This window comes from Neolamprologus multifasciatus, chromosome 8, assembly GCF_963576455.1.
Source record: "Neolamprologus multifasciatus chromosome 8, fNeoMul1.2, whole genome shotgun sequence".
Taxonomy (NCBI): Eukaryota; Metazoa; Chordata; class Actinopteri; order Cichliformes; family Cichlidae; genus Neolamprologus; species Neolamprologus multifasciatus.
Genome location: NC_140446.1, coordinates 11923438 through 11941706, shown reverse-complemented (window position 1 = coordinate 11941706; position 18269 = coordinate 11923438). Strand labels below are relative to the sequence as shown.

General features: G+C 41.1%; 1 protein-coding gene across 10 annotated transcripts in view; it reads right to left on the bottom strand.

Moving 5' to 3' along the window:
- The window catches only part of LOC146512590 (zinc finger MIZ domain-containing protein 1-like), a 114748-nt gene that overhangs the window by 23675 nt on the left and 72804 nt on the right, over nt 1-18269 (bottom strand). For 6 of the 10 annotated variants that reach the window (XM_085171306.1, XM_085171303.1, XM_085171304.1 and 3 more), the window contains 2 exons: nt 15557-15670; nt 11315-11420 (listed from right to left, as the gene is read on the bottom strand). In XM_085171306.1, coding sequence (XP_085027432.1) covers nt 11315-11420; nt 15557-15670 — 220 coding nt within the window. Of the gene's footprint in view, nt 1-788; nt 825-3833; nt 11201-11314; nt 11421-13535; nt 15671-18269 lie in introns of those variants that run through there. The other 4 variants (XM_085171311.1, XM_085171308.1, XM_085171309.1 and 1 more) reach the window with 4 other exon arrangements.

The window sequence follows — 18269 nt, the reverse complement described above, 5'->3', positions numbered from 1 at the left end:
AACTTTTTTTTTAGTTGACTGTTATTTTTAGACACAAGCGTTGAGTTAGGCGGGTTTTTTTGTTTCATGTTTGAACAGTTAGGCCAGTGGTGTGTTTTACCAAAGAAAAAACATTCCTTTGAAAATAGTCAGGTACAGGGATTGGACTGAAAAGGAATGACAGAACAATAAAAAGTCCAAATGAAAAATCAAAAGACCTTCAGAAAGCCTGAAAAACTACTTTAAAAAACCTTTTAAAATCACTTGCAAGAAAGTCTGACTCCTTGGAAACAAAATATAAAGAAATGACGGGTAGTTCAAGACCAGTATTGTACAATTTACTGATAGTGTGGAATTTTAAACTAGATTCCTGCAGCAATTTTATCATCTTTTTTCATCTATCCTATTCTATACAGTCCATTTATCTCACAAAGTGTATTTTGTATTACTATTTTCACATGTCCTCTCCTAATATCCATTTTACTATTATCTATATATAAAACGTCAGTATGCTTGTTTCTGATCGATATAGTTTCATTGAAGTAGTCTGAGGTACGCGCAGCTTACCCAAGTCTTACTAACTTGTTTACAAAAGTGGGTATGGAGAGGTATAATGACTTGGTTATGGTTTGGACAAAAAGCCGAGAACATAAGCATGAACTGTGACACAAGCAAGATGGCAATACATGTGCGACATGCTTCATACTGTAAAACTCAGACAGACAACACAACAGCAGCTACAACATGAGTATGTTTGCTTGGACTGAGCCAATGGGTTTCTGTGCACCACTTTAATATACGGCAAGTACCTGAGTCAGACTGACATCTCCTGCAGCAGCTGGTTTCTGTAGGGTTCAAATTTTACAATTTACTTCACAAAATATTCATTATATGACACACATTTGATTGTGAATTGCTCCCCTTTTCAAACAAAAACACACGTCAGTGACCAGATGGTAAAATATATCTTGTACGCCACTGACTACCTGAGAATCAGCTATGACTGAAAATACTACTGTAAGGAAAATTATGGAATTTCTTACTGTTACGTCATGTCATTCCCACCTGAATAAGACATTTCCCTAATTTCTTCAGTACATGAAGATGAAGTGCTTTCCACCTTCGCACAACTCCCTAAAAAAGGACCAAATGTATGATTACTCGGGGGAACTAATCAAAAATTACGATAAAATTAGCTGCTGCAGTCTGCTCTCAGTTGGTCCTGTTTGTTCTGTCAGATAAAGAACAGCAAGTAGGCGGAGGCCCTCGTGTCCCGCTTTGACATGAGGAGGAGAATCCACCCACAGTAACACCTGGCAACTACATGCAAATTTAAAACTAAGATTATCTGTATTTTCAGGTGCGGATCACACTACGAAATAAGCTTTGGTTTTATAAAACAGTACAAATAAAAGTCTAATTATTTTCCATAAGAGGCCCAGTGTTTTCCTTCAGCAGCACTTATAATATCACAAACTGTATAAACCACTACAAAACTTGACTCTTTTCCTCATTCTGTCTTCAGTCACAGTTTAACATCTGTTATTTGGAAGATTTAATATCAAATGCGATCAAAGTCCCATTTGAGGTTTCACAATATAACGAGAAGTGTAAACACACTACAGCCTATAATTACCTACAGTGCATTTTCTCTGATTAAAGTAAAGCAACAAAGGGGCCTGCACTTTCCACGAGTATACAAATGGCATCAGCAATCGGCATGCTCCAGCGTGCTGTTATTTTGATTTGGAACTCGAAAAACTTCAAAGAAAAAAGTCAATGCAATTTCACAACTTGGTGTGAACTCCCCCCCCCAAAACATGTTCAATACAAAGAACAAGAGATTCATTGAAGGCGACAAAGCAACAGTTATGAACAGTTGGAAGTGTGGATGCCTAGTTTTTGTCTTACCATGTTGGTAATTGTCCCAAAGACACATTTTTAGCAAAGAATTACTTGAATAATTGCCCAAATGCTGTACTGACTGACTGTGCTGTACTGCTAAACAAAAACCCTCTCAGTGCAGAGAAAGCCAACAATAAACAACCGAAATTCGGAGACCGATGCGTTCGATTGGGGTCAGTGGGAGAAAATAATTACACCTGACTCTTAAGCATAACAAAAACTTCATTTTGCAGTTTATGCTAAATACACGGCGTTGGGTTCGACAGGTGACGCAGAAAAAAAATATAGTACAGGACACCACTTAATCACCAAATTAATAGATATGTAATTTGATATTAGATTGTATTATTTTATTAATTTAAATCACAACAGCTGCCTCATGCTTTATATTGTAAGTTATGATCCTACAATAATAACACCAAGAACCCTTAAGTGCCTGATACTGGATAATGGGAAATCTGCGATACCCACAATAGTGCTTTTACTGGTATCTCACTTGAGTCACTGCAGTCAGATTTTCAAACTGAAACCTGTTGCTCCCGTTTAAACTCTTGGACTGTGACCGAACAGTGAACTGAACCCAGTGAATTCCTTCATGTGCCTCAGCAGTGAGCCTGGCTGGTTGCACTGTGTGGCACTGAGGGGAGTGGGTGTGATAAACTGCCAAGAGTCTCGTGGAAAAACGCTGCCTCAAGTAGGTCAGAGCAACTCAGAGAGAGATAATCAAGGCCATTTTGACCCCCTCTGTGTGAGCTGTAAGTGGGTCAAATGCAGCAGTCAGCTGTTGCAACTCTATCACGCGGGGCGCTGCGAGGCACTCGTCATACTGTCAAAGCCCATTCCGTTAGTTTAAGACATGGCAGGGTGCCTGCTTGCACCCACCAATGCAGGAGTCAGCCTTCTATCTGCCCCCCTAGGGGTGAAATAATGTGAAGTTCCTGTGAGTAGTAGCAGCAGCAGCAACAGTGGCAGCAGATCCACCTTCCCTCTTGTCACTGAGTACACCCTCTACAAACACAGCAGTCTTTATCTGTTGTCTCCTCCTTTTGACAGCTCACAGCTTTGCAGCCCGGTCCTCTTCGCTGTGGCAAAGACTCTTCCTCAGTCCCCTCTCCATGTCTAAAATGCCACCCACATTTCTACCAGACTAACTCCAGCAATGTCCCTGCTTATTTCTCACTCTTCATTGAACAGAAAAAAAGGGAACTCATGTGTCTAGAAACACTTCTGAGCACAAATCTGCAACAGCAGAACAAAGGCAGCCTAATCTTTGCACTACTGAGGGGCTATTTTAAAGCTCTTGCTCTGTGTTTCTCTCCATCTCTCCCACCTTTCTCTCTTCTCTATAACATTCTTCCTCTCTCCGAACCCCTCTCCTCCCCTTGCCTCCTTCATTTCCCCCCTTGTTTCCCTCGGTGTCTGAGGGCAGCAGCTTCTGTTTTCCTCTCTTCTCTCCCTGTGTGTCCAGTGACTGACTGCACAATACACATCAATTATTCATGGCTGCTCTCTCTGTTTCGCAGGCAAAACCAATCACAGATGGAGTCACTGCTAATGGGCTCCTGCTGTACTTGCCACTGGCTTCTTTGCACTCAAGCAACAAATACCCCAGAGACAATGAGAGGAAAAACAGGGATAAGCTGTTAAAAAAAGAAAGAAAAACAGCAACTTCACACAGCACTAACAGCAACAAGAAGGAGAGGAGGACACGCGTTTGTGGTCAGAGGAGAATGCAGGTACGTATCGTGACAAAAAAAGAAAAAAAAAAGAAAAAAAAACCCACCAAAATTAGGAACCGGCTTCTGCTGCAGGAAAGGGTTAAAAGACTGAGAAGGGGGTGGGGAAGGGGTGATGGTGGTGGTGGTGGGTGGGGGGGACAGAGAGCTTGAGAGAGAGGGTGGGAGGACAGGCAGAGAAGGAGAGAGAGAACCAAATGCTTATCTCCTCACCTCGGATGTATGCAGCTGTTATTGATGTATCTTCTTTTTCTGTCTAGTGATCCATTGCTTGCTCTCCCAATACACACATCACACAGAAGCAGCCACAGCCACTTCGCCAGAAGGGAGAGGGAGAGAGGGAGAGAGAGCGAGAGAGAGGGAGGGGAGGGGAGGAGAGGAGAGGGGGAAAAAAAAAATGCAGGCAGCTCACATTTCAAACTTGCAAAGGGGGGTGGTGCCTAATGTGCTAGACAGCCTGTATCTTGGCCTGAGTCCAGAGCAACGAGTAAAAGAAGCCTCAATCAATTCATTTAAAGCAACATTTGTTGCAATGGAGGAACACTGCGGGCCCCGTCAGAAACGGTTCAGGCAGGTACACGAATCTGCGGTTTCAGCCCTCGAACATTCTCTTTGCAATACAGTCGACTTAATCCATCAAACTAGTCATTGTAATTAAGGGGCATGGAAGAGGAGGGGGGGAGGAGGCTGGGCGTTGTGGCTTCCTGATGCGCAGAGGGTTGGTATCAGCGAGGGAGGGGCCAATTAGACCACATTTGTCTTTCAGCACACATGAGCCCGGGTAAGCTTTTGGATAAATAATTACACACTTATAAAACATGTAAACTGTGAGTACACAAGCCACCTGAGGCAGTGCAGGGGCTTCCATTGTCATCCGCTAATAAAAGTACTTGCGCTCACCACAAGCGTGTCAAATCGGGTGTCAAATTAATGAAACTGATCTCTTGCTAAAAAATAAATAAATAAAAAAAAATTGCAATAAGCATTTAATTAGAGACATAAGGTACAATGTAAATCAATTTTAGTATGCAAACAACCAGCTTTCTTGTACAGTAAATTACTGAGCCATATGGAGCATAGCTGAAGATGCTACACCTCCTGCTGCCACAGACATAATAACTGCAACAACTACAAAGGAGGAAGGACAGACAAGCTCAACAGCTCTTATCTCTAGTCTCTCCTGTCTGTATTTGCTCTCCTGGTATTTACTATCAGCTAAGTGCACGGCGGGTGACTTACAGCCCAGCACCCCTGCTGCAAGTTAACACATCAATCACGGTTGGCTGGAAGACTTTCACGTCTAAGTGATTACAAAGTACAAAAACCCCCCCACACAGATTGTCCAAAGTGGATACAGTGTGGATTTAGTGATTCTGTAACCGGGCCTTTAAAACTCTTTAAAATACCACAATAACTGGAGCCAAAGTCTGTTTTCCTATCCATTTATCATATTATTTTTCCCAAAAGTCTAATGTGGTTCCCCGAATCTGTATTTGGCTTTCTTTATGTTAGCTTGCTTGAGAATGATAACAATGGGTTGAAGACTAGGTATCACAATAGTGTTTATCAGTGCTACCTGCTTCAGGATCTGTGCACATAAGGGGTATGTCATGCATCATGTGACTCTTCTTCTGCACAGAATAATGCCTATGAGTGCTGCATCCTCCAATCAGAGATTATCAACTAAAATGGTGACACCAAAAAAACCCCCCCAAAAAAAACATAAAAAAATGTAACAGTAAAACGCAATGCTGATGCAAATAATATGAGATAAACGCAGCAGAAAGTCGTTAATCGTGCAATTTAGTGCACAGAGCAGTAAAATAAACATTTTAATTTCAGTTAATATAGTTATTTTAATGCTGAGTGCACTCTCTGTGCTGCTGTTCATTTCTACTGTGAAGGCTGCACATTAGAGCTCTGAAACTTTCGACTGGACAGATTTCTTCACGTATTTAAATATTAGAAACTGTTACAGTCTCATAGTCTACTTAAGGAGATGTGGAACTCTGTTTAGATCTCCTATGTCATCAGAGCAAAGTGAAATTTAACTTATTGATTAAATTGAGTTATTTCATATGTGTTCTAGTGCCTGTAATTTCAGCAGTGTGAAGGAGACTTAGCAGCAGATTAGAACCAAGTGTAAACAACATCTATACATTTTCTATGTCACCAAATGAACACATACAAACTCCAGTGCTGAGCATCATTCTTTACTTACACTGAGGTACGGGTTAATCAAGTTGCGCATTTAAAATGTATTCCCTCTGCAGAAAATCTATAGTTCTAGTGACTTTATTGCACTTATAACGTGCTGAAAATAATACAATTAGTAAAAATGTGGTTCTTCCAGCCTGGACAGGCTGCGCTCAGCACAAGTTACCCGAGTGTGTTAGCCAGGTTTAAAAAAAAGAAGAGAGAGAAAGAGCCACTTTTCTGGCACAGAAATCTCTGACTTTAAGGTCGCCATAGCTTGCTAACCCATTAGTCCAGCTTTGTAGCACACAGGTCCCTCAGGTAATGGTAGTGATGGCTCTACCTTGCTAGAGAGAAAAACAAAGCCCATTTTCCAACTTCTATTACTGGCACACTGTTACCCTGGGTACGAAATCACCACCAGTGCCAAGAGCTGACTTCCAAATGAAAAAGAACGCAGCACAACTTCATTCATGAAACATGCTTCTAACAATTGTTATTGTTTGAAAACTCGTGCCACTGACAGTGCATGTATCGTCAAGCAACTGTTCAGCAAGTATTAGCAGGCTCCCGTCATTTCAACGGCAGAATCAGATTTCTTTTAAGAAAAATTAAAGTATACAAGTGTTATTTAAAACTGTCCTTTTTGCTAAAGCATGGATGGTGACCCTAGACCAGGTGACCCTGAATCCTCCCATAGTTATCCTGCAATAGACGTAGGCTGCTGGGGATTCCCATGATGCATTGAGTTTTTCCTTTCCAGTCACCTTTTTCACTCAGTATGTGTTAATAGACCTCTCTGCACTGAATCATATCTGTTATTAACCTCTGTCTCTCTTCCACAGCATGTCTTTATCCTGTTTTGCTTCTCTCACCCCAACCGGTCGCAGCAGATGTCCCCGCCCCTCCCTGAGCCTGGTTCTGCCGGAGGTTTCTTCCTGTTAAAAGGGAGTTTTTCCTTCCCACTGTCGCCAAAGTGCTTGCTCATAGGGGGTCATATGATTGTTGGGTTTTTCCCTGTACCTATGAAGCACCTTGAGGCAACTTTTGTTGTGATTTGGCGCTATATAAATAAAATTGAATTGAATTATTTTAAATCATATTTATTATCAAGATATTATTCATATTTGTAATAATGAAAAACATTTTTTATTTTTTGCAGAAGCTCATTTAAGTAGCTTTTTAGCTCCACCAAGACCCTGAAATAACGCCACCAATTGTTTCTTGAATTGACATCTCAGTTTGATTAACCATCCATCCATTCGCTTATCCTTTTTCAGGGTCTATTTTTTCTGGAGCCTATCCCAGCTGTCATAGGGCAAGAGGCGGGGTACACCCTGGACAGGTCGCCAGTCTGTCATAGGGACAGACAACCATTCATGGGCAATTTGGATGTCTTTGGACGGTGGGAGGAAGCCAGAGTACCCGGAGGGAACCCATGCAAACACAGGGAGAAGATGCAAACTCCACACAGAAAGACCCCGGCCTGTTGTGGTGGAATTGAACTCAGGACCTTCTTGCTGTGCGGCAATAGTGCAAACCACCGTGCTGCCAACCAGTGATCTTAATTGGACAGATTGTTGGTTGGATTCATTTAACCCATTAACCTCTGAGTCATACAAGGTCACCAACAATGTTTTTAGCCTTCTGTGTTAATCTCCATTTAGGAAAAGCCACAGCTAAACTATATGTTGACACCCGTTGAGCGAAAGGAGACAGAAAAAAATATTTTGGTGTGGAAAGCTCCAAGAGTAGAAATTATAGCCCTGCAGAAAGGCATGTGTATATTCAACTTCTCTATTATGCGTAGAAACTGAGACCTTTCCACAGCTCACCAACAACATATCTGACCTCATCCTAAGCACCACTTAACTGGAAGCCATAAGCTGCCGTATGATCAGCACTTGAAACTACAGTTTTAAAGGAAATTTACACATGCACCCAAGGATACAAAGGAATTCAACCAAGTCAGTACTTAGAATAAAAGTCTTAGACATGTTCATTTTAACCTTAGCTTTGTCTATCTTCGTCTTTGTTCTTTGAAAAGAATATCCCATTCAGGGGAATTTCCATTTAAAAAACAAAGTTCACTTGAAATAAGTTACATTCCTTGCATCAGTATTATCCTCCGCTTTTCATTTAACTCTTGCAACACAGCTTTGGGGGGAAGACTTGCAAACTTTTGAACTCATTTGACTTGAAGGTTTTTGCTTTTTCAAGCCAAGTTTACATTATTTCCTATAAAACTGACTTGACTTACAAATTGTGATAGAAAATGTAAACAGAGCTTTGACTTTTCTACAGTGTTAACCACGTGGCCACATTTCCTTGTCTTTATGTGCAATAGCAAACAAACCCAACACCCCTCCTACACTGTCTCTTGCTTGTTTATGCTTGAACTGATTAAAAAAAACAAAACAAACAAAAAAAAAAAAAAAAACGGAAAACCACCTTTTGATTTTAAACACGATGAAACAAAAGCAAAAATTGCTTGGATATTTTTTTCTATATCAAGCTGACACTAATAACTAAAACCAGCAATGTCTACTGATCGTACTTGAAAAACAGCCTGGCAAAAAGGTGTAAAAATGAGTGTAACAAGCCCAACTAATTATCTGCTGAATAGATAGTTCACCAGGCGTTTGTTACATGAGAGAATGAAAGGCTTCAGGGGCTGAAAGGCTTCAGGGGCTGAAAAACTTCAGCTGGAACCTCCTTTCACTCTTTAGAGCTGAGGAATTCCCAAAGTTTGCTGAAGCGCAAACGATTGGGAATGTGCCACTCTGTCCCTCTTGCAGGAAAAATCGTCATTAAGCATTTTGCAGAGGCTCTCGAACCGGAATGAACCGCCAGTGACGCTGATGAAACAGGCCTAACGGGGCTTGTAATGTACCCTGTGGATGGAGAAGGGGAGAGGTGAGGCCCTGATGAGTTTTTGCAGACTGAGCAAGTGATGTCTTTGCTTTGAAGTCCTCAGAGCTCCACGTGCATCGCTTTGCCCTGCAGTAAGACAGTCCGAGTAATCACAGATTAATAGAGCAGGCTAATCCCATTGACAAAGAGGTCACTACTAGCAGACAGACGCCCTTCCCCCAGATCTGTTCCAACACTGTGGGCCACAAAGGGAAAAGAACTGCAACCGGACAACCCCCCTGAGTCCATCCATTACAGAGATCAACTCACAAAAAAAAAAAAAAAAAAAAAAAAAAAAAAAAATCACACTGCATGATGGGTTTTCCAATTCCAGTCTGCTGGATAGTTTTACAATATCTAACAAACATTGTCTAAACCTCTTATACAGCTACATTTTGAAATCAATAGGACATTATAGCTAAGTTTGAAGATAAAGGTCTATTTCTTTAGTGCCTTGCCTTCCTAAGCTTTTTTTTCCCCTAAGATGGAAAAAAAGAACAAACTAATGCCTTAAATTGTTGGAGGCATTTCATGATTAATCAATTTGTCAAAGCTACAACCTATTTCAGCTGTAAGCTGACTGTGAACATTGATTTCCTACTGCTGAAATCAGCTCAGCCTCCCCTTCCGCTCAATTTTCTAACATGTTCAGGAGAGGAATTTTAGATGACATAACAGAAATGTAATAGCTTGACCGCGCCGTGCGTCAGAGCCAAGACAAGTTAGGTCTGGTTAAAATGGGATGCCAAATCTGATTTACTTATTAGCACTCATCCGCTGACCTGATGTTTTCTGAGGCAAACAGCCCAGCTCGTAACCACCAAAAATCGTGTTTCTCGCCCACTTTTAACGGAGACATTTCAGAGCAGATTACAAAATGCATGATGAGACTGAGCAGGCCAGCAGTTACAGGATATTCCTTGAAAGCTCTCGGGGCTTGGTGTAGACAGGTTGTTTTGTGTGTGTGTGTATATATATATATATATATATATATATAAATTAAAAAAAAACAACAAAAAAAAAAAAACAGTGCAGAGAATTCATAAAGCACCTTCCGTAAAAAATGAACATTCACCTCCAGGGACACAATTCTGCAAAAACACAGGAGACTATATTCATTTCACCTCTTCCTCATATCCTCTCAACACAAAATCTTTTCAGATTTGTTCTCAGCTGTTCAAGGCTTCCCAAAGTCTCCTCTGCATACACTAACTTGTCTGTCTTTGGTCTTGTATGGCTGACCCTCCTGTTGCCACTCTGGCCCCCGTCATGTGACTTACTCCCTTCGTTTGTCGCTCAGCAACACCGCTGCAGGATGTCGGAGAGCAGGTTCTCTCTGGGGCCCCGTGGGAGTGTCTTTTAAGAGCTTTCTCCCCTGGCTGCCAGAGAGGGTATTCTCTCCACTTTAACACCCTCCTTGACCCGGGCCTCCTCTCTAAAGGACCTGGGAGCTTTGCAGGAGAATGCCTCTGCATTGGTTTCCACTGCTCTCTCTACCTCTCTGCAGGCCTCTCCTCTGGAAATATTCATGCATTTACAGGTACATAATTGTCCATGAAATGTACTTTGGGATGCTGCCTAGACTCGAGAACTTGCCGCTTTCCAAATGACTACTGTTGCAGGAAATTATTCAGACAGGGAATCAATTGGCAATTTTATCTAAGCCCATAAAGTAGGCCCTGAGATTTGATTTAGCATTAAGTAGAATTAGAACATTTGGCGATGTGAGTTAACTGCAGGCAGGGAAGGATTCCCCACCCATGCCGACATAATAGTGACATTGCATGATTTGAAGCCTCTTATAATAGAAAAAAGGCAAAGATGAGTGAAAATTCAAACAATATGTGCCTCTGACTTCCATGTCCTGGCACACTTAAGAGGGCTCAGTGTAACGGCCGAGCACACAGAAGCAAATGCACGACCCAGCTTTCCCCGTAACCCAAGACAGGTGGAAACCACAAATCACAAACTGTAAAACAGCACAAAAATATTTCTGTTATCTCCTCTGAGCTGCTGACAGCCTATGCGTCTTCATTCTCATTGTGCTTCAGCATGCTTTTGCCAGCTCGATAACAACATTTAGCAGTCTGCATCTGCTCCAATAATCCATCACAGGACCGAGATGATAGAGGCGTATGAAAACAGGAACTCGTCATCACTGATACAGTAGTTCTTGTCGCATGTGACAAATGGAATATTCTGCTGTACGCACTTTATCTAAAACCCCAGAAAAGGTAACAAATTGAGTTGTGGTTCCCAATGTTGTGAACAAGTTCAAAGAAAAGAGGTCAAGTAGATATTAAAGGGTAATGTTCAGTTGAACCTGGACTAAAACTATGAAGGGATTTTCTTGGATTGCTCTTTATATTGAATATTGAACTGTTGGTCTTGTTTAATCTTAAAAGTCATAAATAGTCAAGAGTTAAAGGAATGAATTTAAAAAGATCAGTGCCCATACATCTGTGAGGGGATCTAGTCTAGTAGCAATAAGTGGAGGAAAAGCGGCAAAGAATGCAGAAATAAACTTGAGCGGGCCAGCATAGCCAGATGGCCTGAGACGGCGGTTGAGAAAACTCCGGTCTTACCTGCTGATTTTGGAGTGAACTTGTCCCTGTTGGCAGCGCACACAGCCAGGAGCCGATAGCCCAGGTCCAAGTCAAAGCCCTGCTGCGCTGCTACGCGGCTAACCACCTGAAAACAACAACAGCATGCAGCACACAGTCAGTATGGCCTGAGGTATGTTTTCTCTGAAGAAAAAGCTGAACGAAAGTCTAAACCTCTTTTATTTCTCAGTTAACTTCACTTTCTAAGCATTATGATAGCTTACACCTACATATAGGTCAACAGAAGAGAGCAGAGGTCAGCATACAGTGCTGAATAGGGACATTACTGCAAAAAAGGTGTTTCTGCAGGCTGTTTCATTATATTTCCAGCTCACAAACAACATTTTAAGAGCAGATTTTGGGAAATTTGCATAAACTCAATATTTCCCTTTGTCTCTAGCAGGGAGTTCCTAAAAAGACCAGCTGAATAACAGTGGGGGCAACTATGAGAAATGTCCTCACTTGTTCCAAGCCCACACAAACATTCTAATGTGCTTATTTTCCAAACAGAAAATGTTTACATTTTTGATTTACCATCTGCAGAGCCATTTGCTTTGACATCCACATACAGAGAGAGCATCACGGCCTCATGCACACGCCTCCTTTTACGCACTCCAGTGCAGCAGCTGATGGCAACAAGCTTTGTTTTCATGATAAATATTGTAGATCGCCATCATAATCTGCTCAGTTCTTTCTTTCCTTCTCCTAAAATTTCCACAATTGAATCTTGAAAATCCTGCAAACTAATGACAGACACTCGCAAAGCTGTACGACTGCATCCGTATCTACTGAATACAGATCTGTGCTGGGTAGTTAAATCCACCACATGACGGCTTTTCCCAGAATCTGACTGTTAAAGGATAACCTCACTACAAGTTTATCAGTTCCATATGAGTAAGTGGACAGCAAGATGAGGAAAAAAAATACTGCCTCCAGTCCAGAGATGCCCACTGAGAGGAAACATTAAGGGGAAGCATCAACATGCCACAGGAGGCCGTGTAAATCACCCTTACATCCCACATGTTGCTTTGATTTGCCGTCATCATTATCAGCTCAAAAAGAGCCACTCAAATCGTTTAGACCTTTAGGACATACTAAGGTCTGTGTGGACCAATGGGCCCCACTAGATTCCCCTCGCTGCCTGGCTTTTCATAGCAGCGATCCCGCTGTCACACGCCAAACTTCAGTACAAGCCCTGAGGTAGCACTGCTGCTGGGACCGTATCATTATCTTCTGTAAGTATAGTCTGGACGTGACACCAAAACAGATTATGTATATCTGGCCTTTATTTATGGGAATCCCCCATTAAGAAGAAGAAATATAGAGTACAGGCTGCCTAATTAGAATCTAAACTTGCGAGGGACATTTAAATGGTATTTTTAGTATAAGAAGTTACAGTTCTAATTTCAGGACTTTAATTGTACACAGTCAGAGGAGTTGCGGTGAACTGTCTACCATAAGGCAATCATCTAAGCAGGAACTGCAAGGCTTGAAAGCAGGGAATTGCTACTCAGCTGTACATTTTTCTGTAGTTTCAAGCTCGATAAAATGAATCTTTTTGTTAAATTTGCTTGTTTTTCCCCCCTCTTAAATATTTTGGAGATTAATCAACTTGAAACAAGCTTAAAAGAAATCAATACTGCGTCATACATGAATGCTATATATTGTCATTAAAAATACGATTTTAGAGTTATAACATGATAGCTTAATTGATTTGGGTTTTTTTTTTTCCAAGAAAAAGCAATTCAACATCCAACAGAAACTCCAGTCATAATTAAGCATAAAAAGCCTTATTAACTCTTACATTGAGATTAATTAAAAGACTAGTTTTGAGTACCCATCTCCTTGTTATCTTATCTTACCTTATTAAGTCGTTTATTTATTTTTTTTAAGTCCTGTAATTTCCTGTTTGTTTTTTTCTCACTGGTACAGCAGCAAATTTCTACAAATGTTATCGCCTGCATGGAGAATCTTTTGCAGTGTTGCCACTCACCAGTGTTTAAGTGCAAGCATGCAGGCAAAACTGTAAAGTGTTTATCATTAAAGTCTGTGACCAGGTAATTTTACAATCACATCAGATTCTCTGTGCTCCCTCCCAGTGTGGTTCACACCAAGGTTTACACAACCTATAAACTAAAAGGAAAAGCTTTGAGATTTTCACGGCGGGAAACAAATTGAAGTGGCGAAATGGAGGAGAAGGTACCTGCTGCTGCACATTAAAGTAGGAACACAATCGCTTGAATAGAGGGACGTGTCACAGTAGTTTCGCTGAGGTCCACAAGCACAAACCTCTCGGGCTTCTTCACCTGCTGTAGCCGAGCTCGCTTGATGGGGATACAAATTACACCTAACAGGTGTGTCTGTTATGTAATGCTGGAGGCAGCATGTTAAAGCACAGTCAGGCCCACTGTGACAGGTGATTGACACACCCACTGTCTATTCACTGTTCTTTTGGCTGTTCTTTTTCTTGGTACTTGATTAGCTAAATTTGTTGAGTCAGTGCATCAGCTCTGAGCATTTAAGGTTTTTGTAATAGTCAATGGTGAATGTTGGTTAAAACGTGGCAACACATTTAACAAATGTGTTCCCATGTGATGATGTAATCGTGTTACTTTTACCATTAAAGACCCCCCCCCCTTTTTTTTTTAACCTGTGTGTATATTTATAGCATCCTCCTTATGCATTTCATGCATGTGTTATTTTCAGACATATGGGGTTATGTCACCCCCCCTTCTCCTCATCAGTAATGAACTAGTCCGGTATTTACTTGGGCGTGACTTAGCCAATTAACCAATACCTACCTATTATATGTCAGCTGACCTATCTATGAAGTTTTGACTGGTTATTTTGAATTTTTTTTCTGCTTCCTGTCTTGTATTTAAGCAATTTTTACAATGTTTTACTATGACCCTGATGAAGGCCACAAGCCGAAACGCCTTGGTCTATTATTAAAGTTGTTCTTCTTCCCTCAAGTGTTGCTGGAGTTCCTGCTTTGTAAAACGTGACATAGACAGCTATAATTATACTGGTTTTAATGGTGGCAAAATGTCATAAAAACAAAAACTTTCAAGTGAAATTTCACATAGCACAAATCTGCCTACGCATTTGCCTCGTATGGCTCATATATATATGTATATATAGCATTAGCTCTGGTAGTTGTCCCTCACACATCTAAGCTAGCATAGATAAGTGCCGCAAATGACAAAGTAAACAGGCTGTGTAAGCAGTGTGTTAAGTTTATCTTTCAAATTCTATATGTAATGCAAAACAAAACAAAAACAAATAAACACCACATATAGCTAAATGGACAATTTCTCAAGAGAAATTAGTATACTATGTCAGTTTATCATGATCATATAGAGCAGGAGTGGGCAATCTCAGTCCACGAGGGCCGGTGTCCCTGCAGTTTTTAGATGTGTCCTCGAACCAACACAGCTGATTTAAATGGCTAAATTAGCTTCTCGACATGCCCTGAAGTTCTCCAGAGGCCTGGTAACGAACTAATCATGTGATTCAGGTGTGTTGACCCAAGGTGAGATCTAAAACCTGCAGGGACACCGGCCCTCATGGACTGAGATTGCCCACCCCTGATATACAGCTACATTTGCTAACTGGCTAAGGGTCATAGCAATAAACGACTATGTAGTTGTTCAAAAAATTAATTGCTTTCAATTCAAGATTAAGCTATTATTCCCAGTGGAGCATTTTACTAAGTGAACATTAAACTCACTAGTATAAACGATATTCAGTCAGGGTTAAGAACTTAGCTCCTGACATATTGGCTGTGTCTGATTAAATTTAGTTGAAAATATACAAACCCTGACTACTTTGGGCTAAACGTTTTCTCCAGAAGCCTTAATTTCAGATGTCATAGGACAGTAATTATTCAATCAATCAAAAATCCATAGGCATTTGGTAAAGACACAGAAGACAGATTGAGAGCTGATTGCTTTGTGGTTTGAGAATGTTTTTGACGTTGTGGATTTTATATCAAAGGCTGGAACTAAAGCAACAGAAAGGTGGCTAAATGGGAGCAGTTTCTACAAGGTTAAACACATTTTACATTTTCAGTGACCTCACGGATGATCACCAGGCTAAACATGAGTATTCGTGCATCCCTGAGGAGGTTATGGAAAGAGTGCAGCAGTTGTTCAAGCGGCTAGTTCCTCATTCTCGAAACTCTGAACATGAGATTATGGAAGGTGCTCACGACTGGTGACTTACCGTTAGGCATCCCATCAGGCTTTGCTCGAAGGGGCGCTGGAAGGCTCTGGGGTCACCACACCAGTCCAGCAGCTCTGTGGCTGCTGTTTGGAAATTTGCTGGATTTTGTAGGTGCTATGCAGAAGAGGAGATAGATGGAAATCAATGTGATTCCAGTAATATTCAAATACTTGAAGAAAATGGGACAGATAACAGGTAACTGCTGTAAGTAATAAGCATTAAACAAAACAATAAAACAAATAAGATGTTATGCTTGAAATAGAAGCATGACAATAAAAAATTGTAATTAATAAGTGCTGTCCTCTATGTTTATTTAGTCATTAATAAAATGTATTATCTTATTAGAATTCATTAAAAGCATTTGCTTGTCTAAAATGTGTGCAGTTACATGTTTTCCCACCTGCTCTGAAAAAAGCTTTTAATATTTAACTTTTAATTATGAGCTCTCGAAGTAGAGCAAATGAGAACAGCATTTTTATGACCAAATGTTCTGAAATGTTGCTTATGATGCTTTGGATTAATTATTTTAAATGGGTTAAAATATTACCGCTCTAGGCTGATAGTATGTCCCAGTTCCACTCAGCTACTATCTCAGGTTTCTGTTGCAATAAATCTTCCTTGTATGGCTGCATGAATCCACGAGGAAGCCCTTATTTCAGTAGCCAACCCTTGGCTGTTCTCTGACTTTATCTGACAACAAACTCCTTGACCTACAGACACCCTTTTATGGCATTCGTTCCCCTCCTGCAGCCAGCACTAACCTGCATTGTCTGTATTGCTGTAGAGCAGCACAGAAAACTGAAAAAGGACGTCTCTGGGTCTCCGTATCAACCTTACTGTTGGTCATTTCTCCTCTAAAAGCTTTCGAACCACAATACAAATCACTTTATACATAGCAGAGCAGATGCACCACCACCACCACTCTGCTGTAATCTGTTGCCTTTGGAAAGATTATGCACACAAGCTTTTGTAGTGCACTTGTACAAAACAGGAACAAATGGACTCCCACTCCATGGCATCAAAGGTAAATAGAGCGGTTTGTCAGCTTAAAGTGAATGGCTGCCTTCCTAATACGTCGGCGTGCTTTGATTTCACTGTCAGAGAGAGAAGAAGAAGAGGAAGTGACAGGGGTACAGTCACTGCTGTGCAGTGCTTTTTTCTTGCTTGCTCTTTAGGGGGCAGCAGAGGTTAGGATTTGATAAGGCTGCTTTCATATCAATTTACAAAGCTGGTGTTTGACAAGCAGTGGATGAAACCAGTCTTGTTTATTTCATACTCTGTCCAAGACCGTTCCCCACTCTTGTGATATGTCTTTGTTGGGGGAGACTAAAAGGAGATGTGGTGGGGTAGCAGAGCATTCAAATTCTACTGGTGGATAAAAAGTCTCCTGGAGAAACACACACATCCCCAGATGCTAAATTTAGATGAGTCTGGAAGCTAGACAACACACGCAATCAGTGCACCAAGGATGGAAAAAGGGAGAAAAGGGGGAGGGAGGGAGAATATGTAGAGGGAAGAAAAAAAAATACACACCACCACTTGGACTTGAAGTGATTACTGTTCTTTGCACTCAGAACAATTGGTCCCACCAGTGTGGCTGTCACACGGAGAGCTTGGCACTACCACGCCACAGATGTTCCCCTTTCTCTGTCCAAAACCCACCAATCAAACCTAAACTAGTGGCCAAGAGACCCTCTCACACTCTCCTATCCCCGTCCCCTGGGTAAGAATGATCCTCCAACACGTACACTCTTGTTAATGCTCGGTTCAGTTCAAGGGAAACAAAGAGAGACGGCACTTGCAGAGTCCTGAGAACATAGCTTTTTTCTTCTGACACAACTGGATTTGGATATAACTTCATTTATGTATCAGAAGTGATCGGGCAAAGACTCTTTCCATTCAGAATCACACTTCTTAGTTTGCTGCTGTTGTTGCTCTACATTCATCGACACCCCCAGAGCACTGAAAACACGTTAATGGAGACAATTAACACTGGAAAGAACGCAGCGGCAGACAGAAACAGCTGCACAAGCAGTGTAGGAGCGGTGCAAAGAGGACAGTCCTCCAGTTTGTCTTGAAATATCGCCACTAAGAATGTGAGGAAGTGTTCCTGCGGCGAGAGGATGGTTCATAGTTTCTGGCGAAGCCCTGTATGTATCAGCGAAAGGAGAGTCTGACAGCAAACTGGCTTCCCCACCGTGAGAGGAAAATACTGTCTCTGAAATAGATACCAACATTATCAGGCAAGCCATCTTCCCCAAAGTGCTCGCAATGGTGCAGTTCTGAGATGCAGGAGGAAAACAAACAGGCTCTGAGAAAAAACGTGTTGGGGGAAAAATCAGATAACTGTTTTTATAAATCACTTTTTAAGCATACTTGTCTGTTTGGAGGTTAAACAAGAGAACATTTGTTTTTCTGTATCACTTTCGAATAAATACAGATATATATATTTATATTCTAGGGTTATATTGTACCAACATCTCAAGCATTTTGTCTTTGTAACCACAAGACCCGAAACAGGCAAATTCTCACATCTGGAAGCTGTTTTCTTAAATTCTCCTTAATAAATAACAACCAAAACAAATATTCAGTCTTGCCGAGCAAATTTCTGTCTGCCAACCTATTAATTAGTCCCTTATCTTTCCCATTAACTGCATAACCTGAAACCAAAACAAAGTCCCTCATTTTAAAGTCAGATTTAGCGCAATGTGGC